Source organism: Diceros bicornis, chromosome 11 (assembly GCF_020826845.1).
Source record: "Diceros bicornis minor isolate mBicDic1 chromosome 11, mDicBic1.mat.cur, whole genome shotgun sequence".
NCBI classification, from domain to species: Eukaryota; Metazoa; Chordata; class Mammalia; order Perissodactyla; family Rhinocerotidae; genus Diceros; species Diceros bicornis.
In genome coordinates this window covers 14,272,424-14,297,375 of record NC_080750.1, presented here as the reverse complement: position 1 = coordinate 14,297,375, position 24,952 = coordinate 14,272,424, and the positions used below count along the sequence as shown (strand labels likewise).

Below are 24,952 nucleotides of genomic sequence, written 5' to 3'. Positions count from 1 at the left end.
TGAGTTTGACTTGGACAATTTGGCATCTATAGGTTGAATTTGTGTTGCAGTCACATTTTATTTGACCTGCACAGAGTTTTGAAAACTTGGAATTCATTGCCAATATAGAAAAGTAGTGATTTCACGTAGAGATTTGAGTTGTCAGCCTCTCTAAAATATTTGCAGATATTGGGCAACATTGGGCCCCCATTGTGATATAGCAACAGTCAGTTGGAGTGGAAGAAATTTTTAAATGGGTGGGCCCTTCCAACTCGCCTCCTGGCCACTCCCTAGTGTGTCCTTTAATATTTGTTGTTGGGTGTCTGATGTACTGCTTTCCTGCCTAACCTTGTAAGCATTTCAGATAGTGACCCTTTAGATGGTTAGAAGTGAAGAATTCTAGGAAGGTTCTTGCAGTGAAGTCACAGGTTGAAGGTAATGTCAGTAATGCAGGCACACATGAACAGCAAGACGATGGCAGAGCTGACCGTTTTCCTGCTGCTCGTATGAGATCTTCAGCAGCTTAAACACAGAAAGTAAAACCAATGATCACAGGAAGTCAGCTAAAAAATTTTGAAACTTTTAAGAAGATAGTTTGAAATATTGGTTTTTTTCCTATCATTAATTATGAACTTCACCTTAGGTATTTAATATGCTCGTGCACATGTGTATATAATTTATGTTATAATGAATCATGAAAAATATTCATTTTTGTAGCTTGAAAATGGTCCATTACTGGCAATTTCATATGGTTCAACTAAAAGAAAAAATAATTACATATATATGGGTCGTGTGCCCCAAACCTTCCTTTCGTAGGTATGTTACCCAAGCAGGTTTGAAGCCCACTGAGGTAGAAGAAGCTTACTCTTAGGTTAGAATTTCCATAGGAAATGGTTAGTGAATAAAGCAGTGTATTCGGTAAAATTATAATTATAAGAAAAAGTGCTGTTTGTATAGTAGAAACAACAGTGAACCAGGAATTATAGAAGGGGTGGGTAGCAGGTGCTGGGATCGTCAGGGGAAGGCTTCAGAGTGCGGGTGGGTCTTGTAAGGATAAACTCTTCATCTAAAGCCAAATATAAACTTTTAATTATCTGCATTGTTTCTTACCACAAGTGCTGTGGATATATAAGAGTTGGCTATTTACATTTTTGTATTCTTGCAGCCACAGAAACTTAAGTTTATTTGGTCAAATCATTCTAATACACACTCACTAGTGTCCTTTGAAGGCAATCTCATCAAATCGAGACAGCTCAATATACTTATAAATTTGCCCCCTCTATCTATGTTTTTATGTCATTGTCTTTCAAACTGTGGCTTGCAACCGATTGGTGAGTTATGAAATTACCTTATTGGGTCAAAAGTAGTATTTTTTAAAAAGTGAAGTAAAATAGAGTAGAAAATATGGGAGTATGTTGTACAGAGTAAGGGTAGTAGTATTTCAAGAAATTTGTATTTTAGTTTTATATCTGTGTGTTTCTGTGTGTATACATGAATATGCTAGGTTGAGATGCAAAATGTATTTCTTACTATGGGCTGAGGAAAAAAATTGAAAGCCATATTTATTATAATTTGGTAGTTTGAGTTTATGATGGAGCAATTGTTACTGTTAATATGAGACTTTAAAGTCTAAGTCCTGATGCTCATTTTGAATTTTCAAAGCTATAGGTCCTTTAATAATCTTATAGGTGTGCATCCGGGCAGGCTTTTCTCCTCATCCCAGTGCATTTATTTGGGTTTCCATTTCTTCCTCTTTAGTCCTTTGAACACTGTTGAATTGATCGATTCAATTGTTTTTCCTCCAAATTTGTACTCAAAGAGGAACTTTCCAGCATGGGTAGACCACTTGCATTGGGAAGCGTGTACTCAGATTACTTACCTTCTGCAATAGTTGATGAAGGCTAAATACATGATAAAGAGGAGTGAAAAGTTGAACTACATGCATTAATACCAAATCCTCAAATTTATTACCAAAAACACACCTTATTCTTTGGTCAGCTTTCCAGATCGGCCTTACCATCAGGCTGTCAGTTTCTTCATTCAATTCAACAGTCAGTGTGTTGAGTGACTTCTGTGAGCAAGGCTCGGCCGCGTAATTATTGAACTCTGTAGTCAACAAGAGCTGAGAAGAGAGGCATGAGCCTGACTGGGCCCCAGGTCATACAGCTGTTTGTCAGGGGTTTGAGTGGGGGCTTGGGGAAGGGGACAGTGCCTGAGCTCTCCACTTGGGATAAACCACTGGTTCCTAATCTTTTCTCTGACCTTTTTGCTAGGTGATGAACCCTAATCAAGCACGTTATTTAAACTCTTTGAGTCTCAGTTTCCTTCGTTGTTAAATGGGGAAATTCTCACATAGGTTTATTTGGAATGTGGCACATAGTAGTTCAGTAAATATTAATTTCCCTCCCCACTTCTTTCATTTCTTAAACAGCTTTCCTTAACTGCCATTAAATACTGGTAAAGTCCCATGTTGAGGTGAGAAATGGTTACCTTTTACAGAAAGCATCTTTGGGGCTCTGTGCTTGTTTGGCATGAAGTGGCCGGTGATTTGGCTGGTGAGGCATGGAAGGATGGAGAAGCAGAGCCAGCTTCCAGCCTCTCTGAAATTTGCTCGCTAAACTTTGCATCGGTAACTTTATGTTATTATAAATAACAGTCTCCTTGTTTCTTTGGTGTGCTCGTGCTTCGGTTATTTAGGTTTATAGTTTTGACTTGAGGAGTCTCAGTAGCTGTTTTCTGCCCCCAAGTTAACATTAAAGAACAGGTCTTCCGGGCTCTGCCATTATTTGTGGCTTCTCAGGACCGTTTTTTGTTATCTGTAAAATGAGGGGCTGGGTTAGCTAGTTGTAATTCCTTTTAGCTTTAACATTTTACTCTTCCCGGGAGTTCGGTTTTCTGTTGTTCATTAAGTAATTTGTATTCCTTGAAACATTGCGTTGGTGGTTATTTTTCCTTTAATGATGTTCATCAAAAATTCCCCTGGAGATTTTGTTGGTTTTTCTTCCTCCTTCTCCTTGTGAAGGGAAGGATCCTATTGAGAATAGTCACAGGTGGTTTGGAGGATGCTCACAAAGGCCTGAGTGGCTCTGTATCCTCTGCACACACTTCTACAGACCATCTGGCTGGACAAACATGACCCCACTCCCTCTGTCTCTGCAGTCCCTGCTTTGGTTGCCTTAGTGAGAAAAGAGTGTCACTTACCCCTTCAACTTGCCTGGGGGGTCAGCCATTCCTGGTCTCACCTGGGAACTTGTCAAAATGCAGCTCCCTAACATCCAACTCCCAGAGAGTCTGATTTGATAGAGCCCAGGATTCTGGATTTGAAACAAGTGATGCTGGTGATCTCACGCAGGTGGGCTTCAAAGCACGTGCTTTGAGAACCCTGGTTTATAGTGTGTCCCCTTGGCTGTTTGACAGATTGGCAGGAGAATTTAAACTTTATTTATGAACGGTCTTCCTTGGAGAATGGCAAGCCTACTTCCTTCTTGTTCATAATTGAGATGAATTTATGATTTTTGTGGAAACCAGGTGATTTTCTACCTGGTGGGCTTGTCTCTCAAGTCAGGCAAAACTCAGTGCTTGCCATTTTGAGACCACTTGCCAGAGGTGGCAGAGGATTGAATCACGTAAGTACAGTGTCAGGGCCCCGTCAGAATTGGAATGTGAAGCAGTTTAACCCTTTTCTTTTGGCTCCTGTGTTGTGGGTTTAGGCTCTTAGGCTAAAAACAGATTAAGTTGGATTTTAACTATGTAAATATTTTGTGTTGTGTAAATTAGTTAATATTTTAAATGTGTCTCAATTTTTGGGCATGAAGATTTGTAGAAAAACAATTTTCTAGAAGACAAATAATAGGTTATTTTAGTAACTTGATTATTGTACTAATCCTTTTTCAATATAATCATTACTACTCAGGGTGAAAAGTTTGGACCGTTTGCTGGAGAGAAGAGAATGCCTGAAGATTTGGATGAAAATATGGATTACAGGTTGATGTGGGAGGTGAGGATGTATTGGTATTTTAAATATTTCAAATATGTTTCTCTTTATACTATTTAGTGCATTTACAAGGCTAAGTTAATAGATATTGATTCCAGTTGACTATCGAAGCATTGAAGTGTTTCCATTTTAAGGAACCTGAGTAACTTAAGCACTAAAAAAAAAATACTGTTGAAATACCTTACTAGATAATTCTTCTAAAACTCTGAAGTTTATGTAGTTCATCATTGAAAAATAAGTTTTCTCTGCATAAGGATGTTTGGATTTCAAAATAACCACGTTCTTGTACTGCATTTAGAATTTGATTTCTGTAAATGATATACGTTTTCTTTAACTTTTATTTCCTAATTTCAGTTCTAATTGCATAGAAACAATTCTGAGCTCTATGTTGGAATAAAAATCCCACCTTAAAATGTTTTTTACCTTTAAAAACATGTATTTAAAGAACCGTGACACTTAGACAGTCTTTTGCACTCTGAAGCTTCCCTAATGCAGGGATCTGTATATACAAATGTATGTCTGTTTATTAGGAGGATTTTCTGCCTAGTGCCAATTGTATTTGTTGCTGTTATTTTTCTAGTCATTAGAAAAAGAAGGGCCTGAGGGATGGAAATAGAAAAATAAAGGCGTAGAGAATGTTGGAACAAAAATGTGGAAAAGAAAACTCAGTCCCAAGGATTGTATTTAGTGGGTTCCATGAGGAGGGTGGGAGTTGCGATATGTGTAGGTGGGGCCTAGAGAAGGAGGGTCATAGAATCAGAAAGGGGTAGAATCCTGGAACAGAGAACTACATGTAAAAAGTCTCTCCGAGTGTGTGTTTATCAGTTAGGGTCTCCAGAGCAACAGAACCAATAGGATGGAGACCTATATGTATTTCAAGGAATTGGCTCACATGATTGTTGGGGTGGCAAGATGGAATCCGTAGGGCAGGCCCACAGGGTGGAAACTCAGACAGGAGTTGATGTTGCGGTCTTGAGGCAGAACTTCTCTGGCTAACCTCAGTTTTTGCATTTAAGGCCTTTGACTGGATGAGGGCCACACACAGTATTGCCGGTAATCTCCTTTGTTTCAAGTCAACTGATTGCAGATGTTAACCACATCTACAAAATGCCTTCACAGCAATACCTAGATGAGTATTTGATTAAATAACTGAGTACTCCAGCCCAGCCAAGTTGACACATGAAGCTACTGTAGTGTATTATGTGCAAGCAAAATACGTTTTTAAGCATCACTCATATTGCTGAGACTGCTGGAGGTGGGGGGTGGGGTGTATTAGGAAGAGATTCTTGAAAGGCTTCTGCAGTGCAGCTGATGGAAAATGGAAATTCATAATATAGGCTTCATTATAATTTAAGGGGAAGTGTTATTGATATTGCCTTAATTTAACGTGCTGTTTTAATTGTTTCTTTTTATGAGCCTAAAAATACTTTTAATGGCTTTCACTATTTTTCTATAAGATGTTAATTTTCTCAGCAGTTAATTTTTTTTTACCATGAAGGTTTTCAGAAATCAAACATTTATGTGACTAAAAAAATTGATAATCTAAATAAGTCATAAATGATAAAAATAGCAATTATTTAAGAGGCTGTTAATGGCTTTTGATATTTGTTTTGTTGTCTCTGAAAATTTTAGTGTGATGGTCACGTTAATGTTTTGCACAGCTGGTTGTGAGGCATTGTTAAGCAGATAATGATTATAATTATTATTTTGAAAGGACTTGCATGTAGGAAACTTAAGAAGACTTTTTTGTATACCTTAAACTTATATAGTTATGTATGTCAATTGTATCTCAATAAAACTGGAAAAAAGCAGGCTGGTTTTGTACCGTTATACAGTCGCCAGTGCAGCAGCAGATCATCCAGTTTTCCATCATCTAGTCCCGTGGTTCTTTAATGTCTTTACATTATTATTTAGTTTTTACATGCTAATATCCCCAGTCCGCCTCATTCTGCCACCCAAAGAGCTACTGATTTTATACATTTTATGTTCAAGTAGTGTTACATTCGTATAAGGAATGGTTACTGTTCTCTTTTATTCTACTCCTTGTTTAATATTCGTGTTTTGTGTAAGTAATATTGGTACTTTGTACACATTTCAGAAGGGGATTGATGAAGAGTCTTCCTGTCCCCTTCAAGCCTGCTCTTTCCCCTAAGACCTCTGATCCCTTTAGCCCCTTGGTTCACGTACCTTTCCCCTCCCCTCTGTGGTTCTTCTCCTCACAGTCTGGTCTTCCGTGTGGATTGTCAGCCATCCTCTGCTCTGTCCAGTTGTGCTGCTTGCTGGGCAGGGCAGGGGAAAGACCGCTCAGAGGTATGTCTGCTGGGGGTAAACATTGAAAAAAAGATCAACCCCTTTGAACTGTAAAGGCTTACTGCCTGCCAGATTTAATTTTAGTGCTTATTGTGTTAACTGAGTGAGCTGCTTCCCAGCCTTGAGATATACTATTAAAGTCTTTTTTATTATTTTAGCTTTGGAGGTGCCAGGATTCAGAAGGAGCATAGAGAAAGGAGAATAACTGTTCCCACTATAGTCTTCTCCTCGTGGACTCCCTTTGAGCCCTCTCAAAGGGAGATAATGAGCCTCCCCTCTTCTGGTGGGTAAATTGGCACTGGTTATTTAAGTCATTTCTAGTATGCGCCATAGCTACAAAGCTAACCACCTGCAGTTCTCGAATGGGTAGCACTTCTCCTCAAGCCCATAGTTACTTGTGTTATGGTTATGGAACATGAGCCAGATACTGAGGGTAGTGTCTGGAAAATGATGTCATGTGAGAGACCATGTGGCATAGCTCTTTCTCAGTTTACACTTGCACTTTACTTGTGGTGCCAACAGTTCTGGTGGACAGGGCTGGGAGCCCCTAGGTGGCCATGTCATACCAGAGAACTTGGAGGCACCAGTTAGGATTGAGCCTCCTGATGTGAGTGAGCCCTGTTAGTTGGGGACAGGGTATAAAGGGATCTGAGGGGATCAATGGGGAGCACTGAGATCGTCCACTGCAGCCTGCCCCTCTCCCCCCGAAGGTGTAGCTCGGAACTTAGCGATGCCCACCGCTGCAGAGCCTTCACCAGCACTCACCCTCTTTCTGTGTTGGCCGCCAGGATTTGAGATTGGAGTCTGAAGAGACTCAGTCTTGTCTGTCCTTAAGATGTCTTGATAACCTCAGAATTTTACTTTTGTTTTAAAATTAAGTGTATTAGCAGAAGAATTCTGGATTTCTCAGCCAATTATAGAGCTTGAGGTTGGAAACCGGTGCCTGATTGTAACTGCTTCCCATTAATAATTTGGTGGAATATGCCCAGTTGTCTGTATTGTATTCTCTTCTTTCCTTAATTAGAAGTCTTTCTGTCTACTTTTTTTCCAGGTGGTTTGGAGCTTAAGATATATTTCCTTCCACTCTCTACCCGCTCAGACTTGCTCTAAGACCAAAATCCTTTCATGTACTGTTGCTAAAACTCTCAGTGATCCTTTGTTTTTAAATCTCCAAGACCTTCTCTTTCTATAATATTTTCTTTGGTATTTTAAACCACAGTTCAAGTACCTCCTTTCCAGGCACTGGCTCTTATGATTCCAGCACATTCCTTTAAGTTTTGGCACCTATAGAACACAACACACACTGTACATTTTCCTCGCCACCTTCTTAGCCTAATTATTCAGGTATTATTAAGTGGCTGCTGGTGAATCCAGTCTCTGCTTGAATCCTCCAAACAGCTCTGGTTTTGGCAGTGGGTCTTCCCTTCCTTTTCCAAAGCATCCTCTTGCATCGCCTGTAAGAGGTTTTTGTGTAGAAACTGGCCTGGTAAGTTTCTCAAGACTTGGCATTGTCCTGGCATTTCCAGTGGAGTCATTCGTTCCTGAACTTTGCATCTATCCTGAGATCACAAAAGTCTCAAGCCTGTCCTATCTTTCTCTTCTACTCATGCTGGGCCCATGTTTGCCTCTCAGTCTCTGAACAGTCCAGCTAGTCCAGTTGGACGTTCAGTGGTGTGATCTGATGCAAGTTGAGCCAGAATACTATGCCGCAGTTCAGAAATACTGGATGGCCCCCCGTGGACAGAATGTTCTTGCTGTTAGCCAGTTAAGAACTCACATGCAGAATCCCAAGGACCCAGATAAATACTGGAGGTTCAAGTGAAATATCCAAATTCTAGGTGATGTTTTTATAGGAAAAAGTAAAATCCATTTTACTTAGATACAGATTGGTTTCATGCAATTTTATCATCTCCAACTTAGTAGAAATGTATCTGTATCAACAGAAGGACATTAAGAAAACAACAAAACAGGGCTTAAACTTTGCTTTTTAAAAAGGCCAAGCTCTTACTCTTAAGGAGCCTGTGGTCTTGGAAGGGTTCCAGAAGTAACATGTTGTGGGATATACAAAGTATAATGAGAGCAGTCTGCTTTACCTGCATGAGCCTGACTTAGTGGCATTTAAAAAGTTTTACATTAGTTTATTTTTCTAAATCTATCCCCTTGAGGATTGATGAGGGAAACTATATTTTTTACATCTGAGGCCAGTGGAATTACCAAGGCAATTTGTCACTATAATCGACTAGATAGCTGTATATTACAAAAGGCAGAATATCAAATTATCATAATTTTATTTTTGTAAATAAAAGATTGCAGAAAAGATTTTGTACCTCTGGAAAATAACATGTTTTCAAAAATATAGCTACTAAAATATATGATTACAAGATTTTCAGGTGTTTTTGTGAGAATTGTTAACCTCCTACAGTTATAGTAAATTATTATTTCAAAATAAATGTATATACCAAGTGAGCTGGGGGCCTTTCTGTAATTGGGCTTTAAAAACAATCCAAATATATATGGACTGTTTTTGGAAACTTCCTTTACCCCCAGTCGCTTATACACTGGTGATGGTTCCTAATTAGTAAGCCCTCTCTCCTTAGTTCTAACCAAAGAAGAGCAGATAGGAGCCAGATGAGGACTAAATTATCTACCTCATTAATGAGCATACAATAACTCTCTAAGTTCATGCCTCCAGAAGAGCTGGATTGGAGAATGTAACTGGGACCCATGGTCAGAGTGTGGCCTTTATACTCTGCTCCTTAAATCTCGACCTTTGTACCACATGTGGGAAGAGTTGGGCCTGCAGAGTAGATTCGGAATATATTTGCCCATCAACTGCATGGAGAATTGTGGCCTGACTCACAGACAGCATAATCGGAATGGAAGATACCAGAGAGCCTGGGAGAGGGGCAGGTGTCCAGCCTGCTGTAGAAGGCGTGCCCTGAGTCTGATGGCCGGTCTGCTTCCTACTCGGCAGGGAGTTGGGCACAGAGAGGAAGGACTGTCAGGGTCTCACCAGTCAGCTGAAGAGAAGGAACCATGAAGGAGAGAAACCCAAAGTATATTTGCTCTTAATTTATATCTCTCATGGAAAGTGAAGAAACATGAAAAGGAGGAGTACGAGTTCTTTACTGAGAATTTGTGCATGTAGAATTAGTTTTTCTTCTTTCTCATACTGAAAAATGATGAGTCCGTTTGGAATTCTTTACAAAACAAAAATAGGCATGGGAGGTGCAGCATGATAGAAACAGGAAGAATACCAGAGTCGAGCAATCTTCAGTCTGATTGTGCCCCGAGGATGTGGTAAAGCTGTTGTTCTTTTTGGGCTTATGTTTCAGTAGGGAAAGATAGATGTAAAATACCATTAATAAGTAATATAGTGATAGGTAGTGATATGGATATAAAGAAAATAAAATAGGGCAAGAAGACTTACCTCAAATAAGAGATACTTGATACTTGATGACTTGAACATATTGATATTACTGCTGAGAACATCTACAAAAGACAGATTACATATCAGATAATTTGTGTAAGGCCATCAGAGAGCTGTTAAAGCAAGAAGTACCAGAGTGTCTAAAGCTCCAGAGAGCAGAAAACTTTGGAGAGGTGAATTGATAATCTGCAGCCTCTTTTCTCTTGGGAAAGTGGTCAGACTTTTGCTCATTCTAGATATGGGCAAGCAGCTGAAAATCTGAGCTCAGGTCATGTAGAGGGTTAGTGGTTGAGCACAGAGAAACAAGTGTCACTTTTGGCGGTCTTGTGAGTTTGGAGTGACTATTGGAGACTCAAAGGAACTCAAAAACATTGCTGACTCTTCCTCAAGACATTTGCAAGAATTGTGAAGCTGTACGGCAGAATGCTATCAAGTTAAGCCATACACTTCCAAAAGGCGAGTGTTCTGCAGGCTCATGTTGCTGCAGAAGGGCCATCAGTGCACATCATACTTTCAGTTGGAAGCACTGTAGGGCTGTGCTGTAGGAATAGGGTCAACTGAGGCCGGTTGAAGCCTGCCAACTGAAACCCAGCCTTGAATCAGCTCACTCCCTGATTAAAGTTAACAGTTTCCATTCTGCCTGTCAGAGGTCAGGATGAACCTATTCTGGAGAAATATAATATCTGGATCCTCTAAAATTTTTTAATATACAGTGTCCAGCATTTAATAAAATATGACTAGATGCTAAGAGATAGGACTATATGACTAAAACCAAGAGAAAAACTGGATGATGGAAACTGACATAGGATGATTCAGATATTGACTGGAGTTAGCAGATGAGGACCTTAAAATAAACATGATTGATATTTTCTTGCAGATGGAAGAGGAGATGAAACAAACAGATGAAAAGATGGAGAATTTTACTAAAAATTGGGATGTATAAATGTCATATAGACATTCTAGAAGAGAAAAATATAACTGAAATTGAGAACTCAGTGTTTGAATTAGATATTAGGTATGACACAGCAAAAGACAGGATTAGTGAAGAGGAAAAGAAGTCAATGGAAAATATTGAAAACGAAGCACAAAGAGTAAAAATAGATGTGTGAGACAGTGAAAATATCTAATATATCTGTAATGTTAGGATGTTTTAGCATTTGTTTTGAAGGAGAGGGAGAAAATGGGGCAGAAGCAAATTTGATGAGATAACGGCTGAGAATTTTCCAGAACTGTTAATAAACATTACCTGACAAATTGAAGAAGCTCTGTGAGCCTCAAGCAACATCAGTATAAAGAAAACTGCATCTAGGTATATCTTAAACTGTTGAAAATCAAGGCAATCTTAAAAACAGCCAGAAAAAAAAAGCAACATTATCTTCAAGAAAGCAACAGTAAGACTGATAGCTGACTTTTAACAGAAAAGGCAAAAAAGGTAACAAATATAGTAGACAACTGAATAATATATTTAAGGTGATAGGAAATATTTGCCAATCTAGGATTCTGTACCCAGCAGAAATACTGAAAAATGAAGGTGTAGTTGTCTGGGCCTCTTCAGCTGTGACCATCTCCCTATGTGACTGGTGCTTTGGATTTGTCTCACAGAATTAGCCCTAGACATAAGTCTTTGCTTACTCTTCAAATGAGGAAACCAAGACCACTTCCAAATCCCAGCCTAGATATAGATTCCAATCTTCATTTTAATTTTTAAAATTTTATATTCTCTGGGAGCAAGTTGCTATCTCCTATTTTTTTCCCTTTTGTGCTCAGTTACCTTGTTCTAGTGAGATTTATTTTTTTCTTCTCTTTATGATATGATTCTCCACTTATTTTGTGGGAGAGAGAAAATGTGCTTCTCTGGATTCACTGAAAGGAGGGAAAGAACAACAGGAAGCATTTAAATACAGAGATGTATATATTGAAATACGGACTTGACAAACAAGCCAGTCAGGGAATTTTCAAAGTAGAACAAAAATGTAACAAACTCTGCAAACTATTCAAAAGAGGTCATAATTGATCTCCCAATTCCCAAATTTAGAGGTAATGTTTGTTGACCATGTGCAAATGACTGCTCTGCTTGGGGATGAGAATGAAGAGATGCTGAATTATTTTCTCGGAACTGAAGTGACAGAATTTGAAGATTTTGACTCATACTACAGAACACGTTTTTATTTTGCCAAAAATTATTACTTTAAAATAAAGTTTTTTCCTATACATTTTATCTCAATAAGAATGGTGACCCATCTTCCAAGTTGTCTGAAATCAAACAGGAATCTGGGAAGCACTTGATGGAATGTTCATGTCAGACACAAAATAAATCTGTTTTGCAGAAATAGCACGAAAAATCTTTGACCTTCTTTACCTGGTTCACCAATGATTTGGATGTAGGTACAGGTGAATTAGGAGAGTTTATCAAAGATGCTGTTGGCCAGATCTATTCAAGTACTATTTAGCTCCCTATCTGGATGATAAAGAAGGGGAAGGAGAAGCAGCATGAGGATGAAGGAGAAGATGAAGATGGTGATGATGTGGAAAAAGGAGAAAGGTTGAAGAGGAAGATGACGAATAGAATACTAATAGATTGCAACCTTCATTTTATTTTTTAAAATTTTATATTCTCTGGGAGCAAGTTGCCGTCTCCTGTTTTTTCCCCTTTTGTGCTCAGTTACCTTGTTCTAATGAGGTTTCTTTATTTCTTTTCTCTTTATAATAATGATTTTCCACTTACTTTTTGGGAGACTATCTTGGGCAAAATACACTGGGGAAAAAAATCTGCTCATTTCTGATCCAAGTTTCTTTTTATCTCTTCTTTTCTCAAAAGATGTGACTGTCGTTTTGTGGAATTGACACTTCACTGTGCGCTGTGGGAAAAAGAAAATTTTCTCCCTTTGCTTTGCTGGAAGTTGGAGGGTGTTTATCCTCTTTGTGCTTAAAATTCTTGATTTTTGCTTCTTTTTCTAAAGGGCTCAGAAATTATGCTGTGTCTCTGTGCGAATATGGACATTTACCAACATCACCATGTACGTGCAATTTGTTAAATAAAAAAATCTAGTAAAATGGAGTTATATCAAGTGAGGAAAGGATGGGTTTGAGATGTTAGGGCATTTTAGTGTCAGCAGGAGAGAAGAAAGAATGCAGCAGAAGCAAATTGAAAAGGTAATGCCATTAAGTGGGTATTTTGACAACATGGCTTCTCCTGGGGCTTGCCTAATTAAAGTTTAACATGGTACCTTTAAAATAAAATTCTCTCCTAATGATAACTTGAGCTCTACCACTTGATGGACTAGTGGTATCATCCACTATGTGTACGATTTTTGAAATTGACATTCTCTGTTGTAATTTTGTTCCTGTTCATTTTTAAATTTTATTTTTCTTTCATGGGAAAGGAAAGAATGCTCAGCTCTAAACCTTAAAAGTATATGTACATTTCTTTGCTATAGTAAAACTAAATGTATATATAAAAGATTTGATGCTTTTCTCTTAGAACACATAAATTTCAGACCTTTCAGATTTGATTTGCTTAATAAGTAGTACTGTCAAAAAAATTAAACGCAAATAAAGATGTTTTCAGATAAGCAAAAGCCAGCAGACCTGCACCAAAAGAAATTAAGTAAAAGGTAGCTCTTTTGGGAGAAGGAAAATGAATCTTGACGGAAACATGGAAATGCAGAATGGAGTGAAGAGCTAACAAAGGTTAAATATATGGTAAATAATCATAAATATTGATGGTACTAAACAAGAATAGTAATGTTTTGTGGGTTTAAAAATACATGCAATTTATATAATGATAAGAACAATTCAAAAGGCAGGAGGGAAGCAGATGGAATGAGAGTTCCAAGGTTCTAGCATTATCAAGTAAATTTATCTAATTAAATTATCTAAAAGAATAGTAAGAGATTGTTTTTACTAACAAGTTAATAAAAGGAAAAAATGGGATAATAAAAGAATTTTATTAATGCAGGAGGCAGACAAGAAATGAGGGAAAAAGAAACAACTGATTCATATAGAAAGTAAATACTAAGTTAGTAGCTTTAAATCCAACGAGATCAATAATTATATTAAATTTAAATGGACTAAGTACTTCAATTAAAAGACTATTAATGGATTGGGTCCAAACACCAACCTGATGCCCCTTAACAGACAGTTTTAAAATATAAAGACACAGAAAGCCTGAAAATAAAAGGATGAAAAGAGGCTGGCCTGGTGGCCTAGTGAAGTTTGCATGCTCCGCTTTGGCAGCCTAGGGTTCACAGGTTCAGATCCTAGATGCGGACCTACATGCTGCTCATCAAGCCATGCTGTGGCAGCATCTCACTTACAAAAAATAGAGGAAGATTGGCACAGATGTTAGCTCAGGGCCGATCTTCCTCACCAAAAAAAAAAAAAAAAGGATAAAAAAACATATATATATATATACAAATAGAAAGAAATCAGGTGTAACCTTACTAGTATTTAACAAAGTAGACTTTAAGGAAGAAGCATTACTAGAAATAAAGAGGGTCAATACACTAGAAGATATATATGTTCCAAATGTGAAAGCAAAAACTGAAGTAGCAATAGAAATAGATAAACTCACAATCCTAATAGAAGACTTAAACACACCTTTCCCAATTGCTGATAGAATAAGCAGGAAGATAAAACTGGAAAGGATAGAGAGATAATCTGATCAATATAATCAATATACAGGACCTACATGACATTTATAGAACACTGTACCCAATGATACTTGATCAAGTAATGCACATGGCACACTTAACCAAAATTAACCATATGCTGTGTCATAAAGCACAAGTCAATAGATTTCAAAAGATGCAATCTCATTAAAAATCCTAGCAAGATTTTTTTTTTTTGGTGGAAACTGATTCTAAAACTTATGTGAAAATCCAAAGGGCCATGAATTACCACGGTGGCCTTGAAGTGAAAGAACAAATCTGGAGGACTTATGCTATCAAATAAAAAGGCTTATTATAAAGGAATTCTAATTTAATACTATAGCATTGACACAAGAACAGACAAATAGATGCTGTTTTTGACAAAGATGTCATTAATAACATGGTGAGGAAAGGATGGCATTTTCAATAATAATGTTGGGTCAAAATGATATCTTTATGGAAAAAAAGTATTTTGTCCCTTAACTCACATCATATATAAAACTTCAATTTCATAAGATGGTAAATGTAAACTTGTTAGGTAAAAACAATAAACCTTCAGAAGAATACCTTCATGATCTTAAGGTAGGTGGAGGTTTCTTAAATAAGAAACAGCGAACACTGTAAAAGAAAAAAATGACAAATTGGAGAACAGTAAAATTAAGAACTGTTCATCAGAAGATACCATAAAGAGAATGAAAAGCAAATAACAGAGGGGGAGAAATTTCTAATGCCTATGTCTGAAATGGGCAAAACACGTGAACAGGCACTTCACACAAGAAGGTATCCAAATGACCAGTAAATATGAAAAATGGTCAGCTTCATTAGTCATCCAGGAAATGCAACCCAAAAGCACAATGAGATGCCATGATATATTCAACAGAATGCTAAAACTGAACAGACAGATAATGTCAAATATTTGCAAGGATTATCTGAAACTCTGACATACTTATGCTGGTTTTTTTTGTATTGTTATTTTTTATTTTTTTTACCTATTATTTTGCTTCTATATTTTTTTAAATTTTTTGTTTATTGCAATAAGATTGGTTGATAACATTGTATAAATTTCAGGTGTACATCATTATACTTCTATTTCTGCATAGATTACATCATGTTCACCACCTAAACACTAATTACAGCCCATCACCACACACGTGCCGAATTATCCCTTTTGCCCTCCTCCCTCTCCCCTTCCCCTCTGGTAACCACCAATCCAATCTCTGTCTCTATGTGTTTGTTTATTGTTGTTATTATTTACTGCTTAATGAAGGAAATCATACGGTATTTGAACTCCCTCTGACTTATTTCACTTTGCATAATACTGTCAATGTCCATCCATGTTGTCACAAATGGCTGGATTTCATCTATTCCATTGTGTATATATACCACATCTTCTTTATCCATTCGTCCCTTGATGGGCACTTAGATTGCTTCCAAGTCTTGACTATTGTGAATAATGCTGCAGTCAACACAGGGGTGCATGTATCTTTATGCATTGGTGTTTTCAAGTTCTTTGGGTAAATACCCAACAGTGGAATAGCTGGATCATATGGTAGTTCTATCCTTGATTTTTTGAGGACTCTCCATACTGTTTTCCATAGTGGCTGCACCAGTTTGCACTCCCACCAGCAGTGTATGAGAGTTCCCTTCTCTCCACCTCCTCTCCAACACATGTTGTTTCCTATCTTGTTAATTATAGCCATTCTGACAGGCGTGAGGTGATATCTCATTGTAGTTTTGATTTGCATTTCCCTGGTAGTTAATGATTTTGAACATCTTTTCATGTGTCTGTTGGCTATCTGTATATCTTCTTTGGAGAAATGTCTGTTCAGGTCTTTTGCCCATTTTTTAATTGGGTTGTTAGTTTTTTTGTTGTTGAGATGCATGAGTTCTTTATATATTTTGGAGATTAAGCCCTTATCAGATGTATGGTTTGAAAATATCTTCTCCCAGTTGTTAGGTTGTCTTTTCATTTTGTTGATGGTTTCCTTTGCTGTGCAGAAGCTTTTTAGTTTGATGTAGTCCCATTTGTTTATTTTTTCTATTGTTTCTCTTGCCCGGTCAGACATGGTGCTTGAAAATATGTTGCTAAGACCGATGTTGAAGAGCGTACTGCCTATGTTTTCTTCTAGAAAACATTTCATAGTTTCAGGTCTTACATTCAAGTCTTTAATCTATTTGGAGTTAATTTTTGTGTATGGCATAAGGTAAGGGTCTACTTTCATTTTTTTGCATGTGGCTATCCAGTTTTCCCAACACCGTTTGTTGAAGAGACTTTCTTTTCTCCATTGTGTGTTCTTGGCTCCTTTGTCAAAGACTAGCTGTCCATAGATGTGTGGGTTTATTTCTGGGCTTTCGATTCTATTCCATTCATCTGTGTGTCTGTTTTGGTGCCAGTACCATGCTGTTTTGGTTACTATAGCTTTGTAGTATATTTTGAAATCAGAGAGTGTGATACCTCCAGCTTTGTTTTTTTTCCTCAGGATTCCTTTAGCTATTTGGGGTCTTTTGTTGTTCCATATAAATTTTAGGATTCTTTGTTCTATTTCTGTGAAAAGTGTTGTTGGAACTTTGATAGGGATTGCATTGAATCTATAGATGGCTTTAGGAAGTATGGCCATCTTAACTATGTTAATTCTTCCAATCCAAGAGCACGGAATATCTTTCCATTTCTTTGTGTCTTCTTCAATTTCTTTCAGCAATGTTTTATAGTTTTCAGTGTACAGCTCTTTCACCTCTTTGGTTAAGTTTATTCCTAGGTATTTTATTCTTTTTGTTGCAATTGTAAATGGGATGGTATTCTTAATTTCTCTTTCTGCTACTTCGTTGTTAGTGTATAGAAATGCAACTGATTTTTGTATGTTGATTTTGTATTCTGCAACTTTACCATATTCGTTTATTACTTCTAAAAGTTTTCTGGTGGATTCTTTAGGGTTTCCTATATATAAAAATCATGTCATCTGCAAATAGTGACAGTTTCACTTCTTCCTTTCCAATTTGGATCCCTTTTATTTCTTTCTCTTGCCTGATTGCTCTGGCTAGGACTTCCAGTACTATGTTAAATAGGAGTGGTGACAGTGGGCATCTTTGTCTGGTTCCTGTTCTTAGAGGGATAGCTTTCCGTTTTTCACCATTGAGGATGATATTAGCTGTGGGTTTGTCATATATGGTCTTTATTATGTTGAGGTACTTTCCTTCTATACCCATTTTATTCAGAGTTTTTATCATAAATGGATGCTGTATCTTGTCAAATGCTTTCTCTGCATCTATTGAGATGATCATGTGATTTTTATTCTTCATTTTATTAATGTGGTGTATCACGTTGATTGATTTGCGAATGTTAAACCATCCCTGCATACCTGGAATAAATCCCACTTGATCATGGTGTATAATCTTTTTAACGTACTGTTGTATGCGATTTGCTAGTATTTTGTTGAGGATTTTCGCATCGATGTTCATCAGTGATATTGGCCTGTAATTTTCTTTTTTTGTGTAGTCCTTGTCTGGTTTTGGTATCAGGGTAATGTCAGCTTCATAGAATGAGTTAGGGAGCTTCCCCCCCTCCTCAATTTTTTGGAAGAGTTTGAGAAGGATTGGTATTAAGTCTTCTTTGAATGTTTGGTAGAATTCACCAGGGAAGCCGTCTGGTCCTGGACTTTTATTTTTGGGGAGGTTTTTGATTACTGTTTCGATCTCCTTACTGGTGATTGGTCTACTCAAATTCTCTACTTCTTCTTGATCCAGTTTTGGAAGGTTGTATGATTCTAAGAATTTATCCATTTCTTCCAGATTGTCGAATTGGTTGACATATAGCTTTTCATAGTATTCTCTTATAATCTTTTGTATTTCTGAGGTGTCTGTTATAATTTCTCGTCTTTCATTTCTGATTTTACTTAATTGTGCCTTCTCTCTTTTTTTTTTTGGTGAGTCTAGCTAAAGGTTTGTCAATTTTGTTGATCTTTTCAAAGAACCAGCTCTTGGTTTTATTAATTTTTTCTATTGTTTTTTTGGTCTCTATTTCATTTATTTCTGCTCTGATTTTTATGATTTCCCTTCTTCTACTGATTTTGGTCTTTGTTTGTTCTTCTTTTTCCAGTTCCTTTAGGTGCATTGTTAGATAGTTTATTTGAGATTTTTCTTGTTTGTTGAGATAGGCCTGTATTGCTATAAACGTCCCTCTTAGAACTGCTTTTTCTGTGTCCCATAAATTCTGGCATGTCGTATTTTCATTTTCATTTGTCTCCAGATATTTTTTGATTTCTTCTTTGATTTCCTCGTTGACCCAGTCGTTGTTCAGTAGCATTTTGTTTAATCTCCACGTATTTGTGGCTTTTCTGATTTTTTTCCTATAGTTGATTTCTAGTTTCATACCGTTGTGGTCAGAAAAGATACTTGGTATTATTTCAGTCTTCTTAAATTTATGGAGACTTGTTTTGTGGCCTAATATGTGATCAATCCTGGAGAATGTTCCATGTGCATTTGAAAAGAACGTGTATTCTTCGGTTTTTGGATGGAATGCTCTGTATATATCTACTAGGTCCATCTGTTCTAGTGTATCATTTAAGGCCAATGTTTCCTTATTGATCTTCTGTTTGGATGATCTATCCGTTGGTGTAAGTGGAGTTTTAAAGTCCCCTAATATTATTGTGTTACTGTCTATTTCTGTTTTTATGCCTGTTAATAATTGCTTTATATATTTTGGTGCACCTACATTGGGTGCGTAGATATTTTCAAGTGTTATCCTCTTGTTCGATTGTTCCCTTGATCATTATGTAATGTCCTTCTTTGTCTCTTTTTACAGTTTTTGTTTTAAAGTCTATTTTGTCTGATATGAGTACTGCTACCCCAGCTTTCTTTTCATTGCCATTTGCATGGAGTATCTTTTCCATCTCTTCACTTTCAGTTTGTGAGTGTCTTTAGGTCTGAAATGTGTCTCTTGTATGCAGCATATATATGGGTCTTGTTTTTTTATCCAGTCAGCCACCCTATGCCTTTTAATTGGAGCATTTAGTCCATTGACGTTTAAAGTAGCTATTGATAAGTATGTACTTACTGCCAGTTTTAAACTTTTTTTTTCTCAGTGTTTTAGTAGTCCTTCTCTGTTCCTTTCTTCTTCTACAAAGAACTGATGGTGTCTTTAGCTTGACTTCTGTCTGCAAGCTCTACTCTTTAACTCCCCTCCTCCCTCATTTTATGTTTTTGATATCATATCTCATCTCTTTTTGTGCATTTGTATCCATTACCCTCTTATCATGGAAATAGATAATTTTTTCTATTTGTGGTCTTCTCTTTCCCCCTTAAATCAGTCCCTTTAACATTTCCTGTAGCACTGGTTTCTTGGTGACAGACTCCTTTAATTTTTGCTTGTCAGGGAAATTTTTCATCTCTCCTTCCATTTTGAATGATAACCTTGCTGGGTAGAGTATTCTTGGCTGTAAGTTTTTTCCTTTTAGCACTTTAAATATATCATGCCATTCTCTTCTAGCCTGTAAGATTTCTGCTGAAAAGTCAGCTGATAGACTTATGGGGTTTCCTTTGTATGTAAGTTGACTTTGTCTTGCGGCTTTTAGGATTCTCTTTTTATCTTTAATTCTGGACATTTTGATTATGATGTGTCTTGGTGTGGGCCTCTTTGGGTTTATCTTGTTTTGGGCTCTCTGTGCTTCCTGTACCTGGATGCCTGTTTCCTTCCTTAGGTTAGGGAAGTTTTCATCTATTATTTCTTGAAATAGATTCTCTGTCTCTTTGTCTCACTCTTCTCGTTCCGGCACACCTATAACATGGATGTTAGTGCACGATGTTGTCCCAGAGGTCCCTTAGACTGTCCTCACTCTTTTTAATTCTTTTCTCTTTTACCTGTTCAGCTTAGGTAATTTCTTCTAGTCTTTCGTTCAGCTCACAGATCCGTTCTTCTGTATCCTCTACTCTGCTTTTGAGTCGTTCTAGTGAATTTTTCATTTCCAGTATTGTATTCTTCATTTCTGTTTGTTTTTTTTTTTATATCTTCCATTTCTTTGTTGACATTCTCACTGAGTTCATCTATTCTTCTCCCCAGATCAGTGAGCATCCTTAACACTCTTTGTTTGAACTCTCTGTCAGGTAGGTTGCTCATTTCTGTTTCACTTAGTTCCTTTTCTGGGGTTTTGTCCTGTTCCCTTACTTGGAATGTGTCGGGGGAAGAGGGAGGATCTCCCTCTGCCCTTTCCCTTAAGGTTCTTCTGGCTGGCCAAATAATCAACAAGACAGGTTAGCAGGAGAAAATAATACCAAGTTTAATAACATGTATACATGGGAGAAAGCAGGGACACTGCGTTTCTCAACACAATAGCAGAAATTCTCGTCTTAAATACCATTTTCAGCCAATGACAAAGGAGGATGTTGGGGGGGGAGTCAGTTACAGGAGATTACCACTAAAGCACTGTAAACAAGGGTAAAGTTATTATGCAGATTTAAGACCTCACCTTCCACATTGATAAGTTTCTAGAAATGAGGTCATTCCCCCTCTTCCCAAGACAGAGAGGGAGATACCTTTACAAATGGAGATTTCCCTTATAAATGTAAATGTCTGTCTGGCAACTCCTTGCAGGGCCATCCAAAGAATGTGGCCAGAGAGACAGAATTTCTGATAAGATGGGCTTGTTGGTGCCTTTCCTATTGTAACATCTATTTTACATTATATTACAGCCATCAGATGGAAGATCTGTTCCAGGAAGGAGCCACCATGTCAAATTCTTTAGGCAGTTAGTGGGGGAGGTCAAATGTCCTTCAGAGAAAACAATCAAGGTAAAGAGATATATTTCAGGGTGGCCAAATTTTGATCTCCCACAAATGTATTCCTTTGCCTCTTCATTTTGCCTCTTTCCCTGTGCTTGTGTCTGTGTATTAGGTAGGTCAACTATGTCTCCTGCTCTTGGATAGGTGACCTTATGTAAGTGATGGCTTAGGAGGCCTGCAGTGTGCTTCCCTCAGTTGTCAATGTTCCAGGGGTGACCCCTATGTGGGTTATGTGTGTCCTTCTATTGTGGCCTGTTTGCTCTCCCTGTAGGCGCCCAGGGAGGCCGATTTATGCTCCTGGCCAGCTGTTGTAATGCTCAGCTGCTTGTAGTTGTTGTGGGCCCTTCAGTCTCTTTATCAGGTGTGGGGAGCCCCAGCACAGTTGGCTGCAAGTTCTAATACCACATTTGTGTTGCAGTATTTCTTTTAAGTGAGTAGGCCCCCAGCGTGGCAGGTTGTTAGGTTCAGAGCCTTACAATTGCTATAAGCCTCCAGCCTTTAGGTCTCTTGTCAGCTCTCTGAGGATTGTAGCTGGGTGGGGCTGGCCTCAGGCACGGGAGCACTCAATTGTTTCAGGCTTTGGAAGGTGGGGCAAACCCCCAATGTGGGTCTTTGAGAAGCACAAGTCTTCTGCAGCTGACAAGCCCTGCCGCCCACAGGTCCAGACACACAGTCAACACAGTCCTGCCCCCTGTGTGCGCCCCGACCTCCCGAAGCAGACCCAGTCTTCCATCGCGGGAGCCCCACACACTCCACCATCACCCCACTCTCTCTTTGTGCACGCCCTGCCCCACTGAAGTCTGCTCAGTCGCCAGGCTGCAGGGAATCCAATCACCAATCTATGCAGGCCCACAAGTTGCCTGAGGGCTTGTTGTTGGGTGGGGCCAGTCTCTAGGGTGGGGATTAATCGCTGCTTTAGCCAGTGGGGCAGACCCTGGGCTAGCAGGCCTCAGGGAGAACTCCAATGGCATCTGTGTCAGCATGCCCACACCAGGCCACAGCAATGGCCGCCGCCAATGTCCCAGTCCCTGGAGAGGTCTCACCTCTCACCGAGTTGCACACAGGGCCTGTTAGTTGAGTCTCTTTTCACCAAAGCACTGTGCACCTTTCTTTCTGGTGATTTTAGGTTGCTTTCTGAAACGAGTGAGTTTGCGCGCGGGCCCTTTAAGAGCCGGTTTTAATTTGTTTGTGAGCCAGCTTTTCTGGGGGTACTCCCCAATGTTTCAGTAGCAAGCAAAGTCAGATATTATGCCGCTGGTCTCGATTGTGCTGGGTCCACAAAATGCCCCCAGCGGGGGTGCTCCCTGGCTCAGGGCCCCGCGCCTCCAGGGAGGGCTGCGTACCTTTGGGCTGCTCTGGCGGACGTGAAGCCGGCGGCTTGTGAAGGCGGCGTTTTTCTCTCCAGGAGGGAGTTTCTGCCTCTTCTACCTCAGTTAGGATTGTGCGTTGTTGCAGAAGTTCCTCTCATCTAGTTTTCAGTTCTGTCTCAGGGGTAATTTTTCCATGAGTAGTTGTAAATTGGCTGTGTCCACAGGAGGAGGTGAGTTCACAGTCTGCCTATGCTGCCATCTTGACTTCCTCTATGCTGGGTTTTTAAATCGGTATAGTCACTTTGGAAAACCATTTGGTGGTATGTACTAGATCTGAATATATGCATATGATACGATGCAGCAATTCTATTAGGCATGTTCTCTGTAGAAATGTGTTCGTATATTTACTAAAAGACTCGTACAAGAATTTTCATAGCAGCATGATGAGAAGTTGTCCCAAACTGGAAGTAACCCAAATGTTCACCTACAAGTAAATGGGCAAATGCATTGTGGTATATTCATGAAATGGAGTATTATAAAGCTTTGTGATAACGAATGTATTATAACTGTGCTTAGCAACATGGGCGATCTCAAAAACATCATGTTGACTGAAACAAGCCGGAGACAAAAGAGTGCATACTGTATGATTCAGTTTATATAAAGTTCAAAAACAGGTAAAGCTAATCTATGAAATTTTACGTCAGGATTGTCGTTACCTCATTGTGACGATAGTGACTGGAAGTGGGGACTTTGGAGGACTTCTGGGGTGCTGTTTCTTGATCTGTGTGCTAGTTATTTGGGTGTGTTTACTTTGTGAGAATTCACTGAGCTGGACACTTAATTTTCTGCATTTTTTTGGTAGTTATTTTATACTTCAACAAAAAGTTTACTTTAAAAAATAGAACAGAACAGTGGGGTAAAGTGCCCAGGCCATGAGTTTCTAGCTGGGCTGTGGGGTTGTGCTGAGACCTATACAATGAGAGTGCAGCCATGTCAAGACGACCTGGCTTAAGAACCCAGAGAGGAGCAGAGACAGCAGTGAATTTGGGCTGTTCACAGGACAGAAGCACAGCCAGTGAGGCTAGTGGTTACTGGATGAGGGGCCAGTTGTAGAGCATATGATTAGAGAGGTAGTTATAGGTCAGATCCCGAGGTTTATTCTAGCGGCAGAAGGAAGTCACTGAAGGGATTTAATCAGGAGAATGATGTGATGCTGTTCATACCTTGAGAAGAGCACTGTGTCTGCTGCGTGGAGGACAGGCTCAGGGGAAGCAAGGGTACAGCAGGGACACAGGTAGGAGTCTGTTGCTATAGCTGAGGAGTAATTTGATGGTGGCTTGGAAGTGGGCCTTAGCAGTGAAGTTGGTGTGAAGTGATTGGCTTCCGGGGTGTGTGATGTTGGAGGTAACTAACACTGATAGGGCTTGCTGTTGGATTATGTGTTGAAAGGGAAGAGTCCAGAATGACTTTTAAGTGTTTGGCCTGAGCCATGTGGGTGGAAGGCGGTGACATTCTGAGATAGGGCAGTTGGTGAGTGAGAGTGAGGGGGTGGGAGGATGGGGTGGACCCCTACATTGTAAACTTGGGAAGACAGGCCATTGTCATAGTAATCTTTACTCCTCAGGTCTTAGCACAGTATCTAGAACATAAATATAATTGAATAAAAGTTCGATTTCTTTAATAGTCAATACTTAATAAATCATTCATATTCTATAATTATTTTTATTGTGGTATTATTGACATATAACACTGTATTAGATTCAGGTGTACAATTTAATGATTCGGTATTTGTATATATTGTGAAATGATCACCGTAATAATCTAGTTAACATTAGATATTCGGTAAATACATTGACTAAATGTATAAAATATTTTTACCATTGGCATTCTTAGAAAATATGTAACTTAAAGGTTAGAAAAAAGGAACCTACTGATTCCCTTAGTATTTTACTGCCTTGTGTTTGCCTACTTCGTAGACATTTTTCTTTTCTTTGTCATGAAGATGGTGATTTGACTAAAATATGGTTTTTAAAGGAGCTGATTGGTTGAATATTAAACTGGACATTTTGTTTAGATATTTTTCTCTTTCTTTGCAGTTATTTTGTGATTCCAACTGTTCTGCTGTTTGGGCATGTGATTCAGCATCAGGTTTCCAATGTGTTTTAGTTTTTGGAAAAAACGTTTTCAATTGTTTAAAATCTTTTATTTTTCTTTATTGTTTATGGAAGTCCTTTTAGGTGTCTGGAACAAAGAAGTCTCTTTACCAAATGTTTTTCTTTTGCAGACGATAACATTTTGTTTTAGGTTCTGAGTGGAACCACTTAGTGTAGACGTTAGTGGGAATATACCACCTAGGAAGCCTTGCAGAAGGCTGGGAATCCCAAAACAAATGTCATCGTGCATTCCTCCTGACACCAGTCCTCTAATTAGGGATTCAGCAAAGCTATTGAATGTTACGTGTCTTCTGGAAGTTCTATGTTTGTTTTGTGGTTGTCAAAATGGCTCCTAC

General features: G+C 38.6%; 1 protein-coding gene across 7 annotated transcripts in view; it reads left to right on the top strand.

The window, feature by feature from the left end:
* PRDM5 (PR/SET domain 5) overlaps window positions 1-24,952 on the top strand; it is a 197,411-nt gene that overhangs the window by 15,267 nt on the left and 157,192 nt on the right. For all 7 annotated transcript variants that reach the window (XM_058549984.1, XM_058549986.1, XM_058549982.1 and 4 more), the window contains exon 2: window positions 3,893-3,976. In XM_058549984.1, the coding sequence (XP_058405967.1) occupies window positions 3,893-3,976 (84 nt within the window). The remainder of the gene's footprint in view (window positions 1-3,892; window positions 3,977-24,952) is intronic.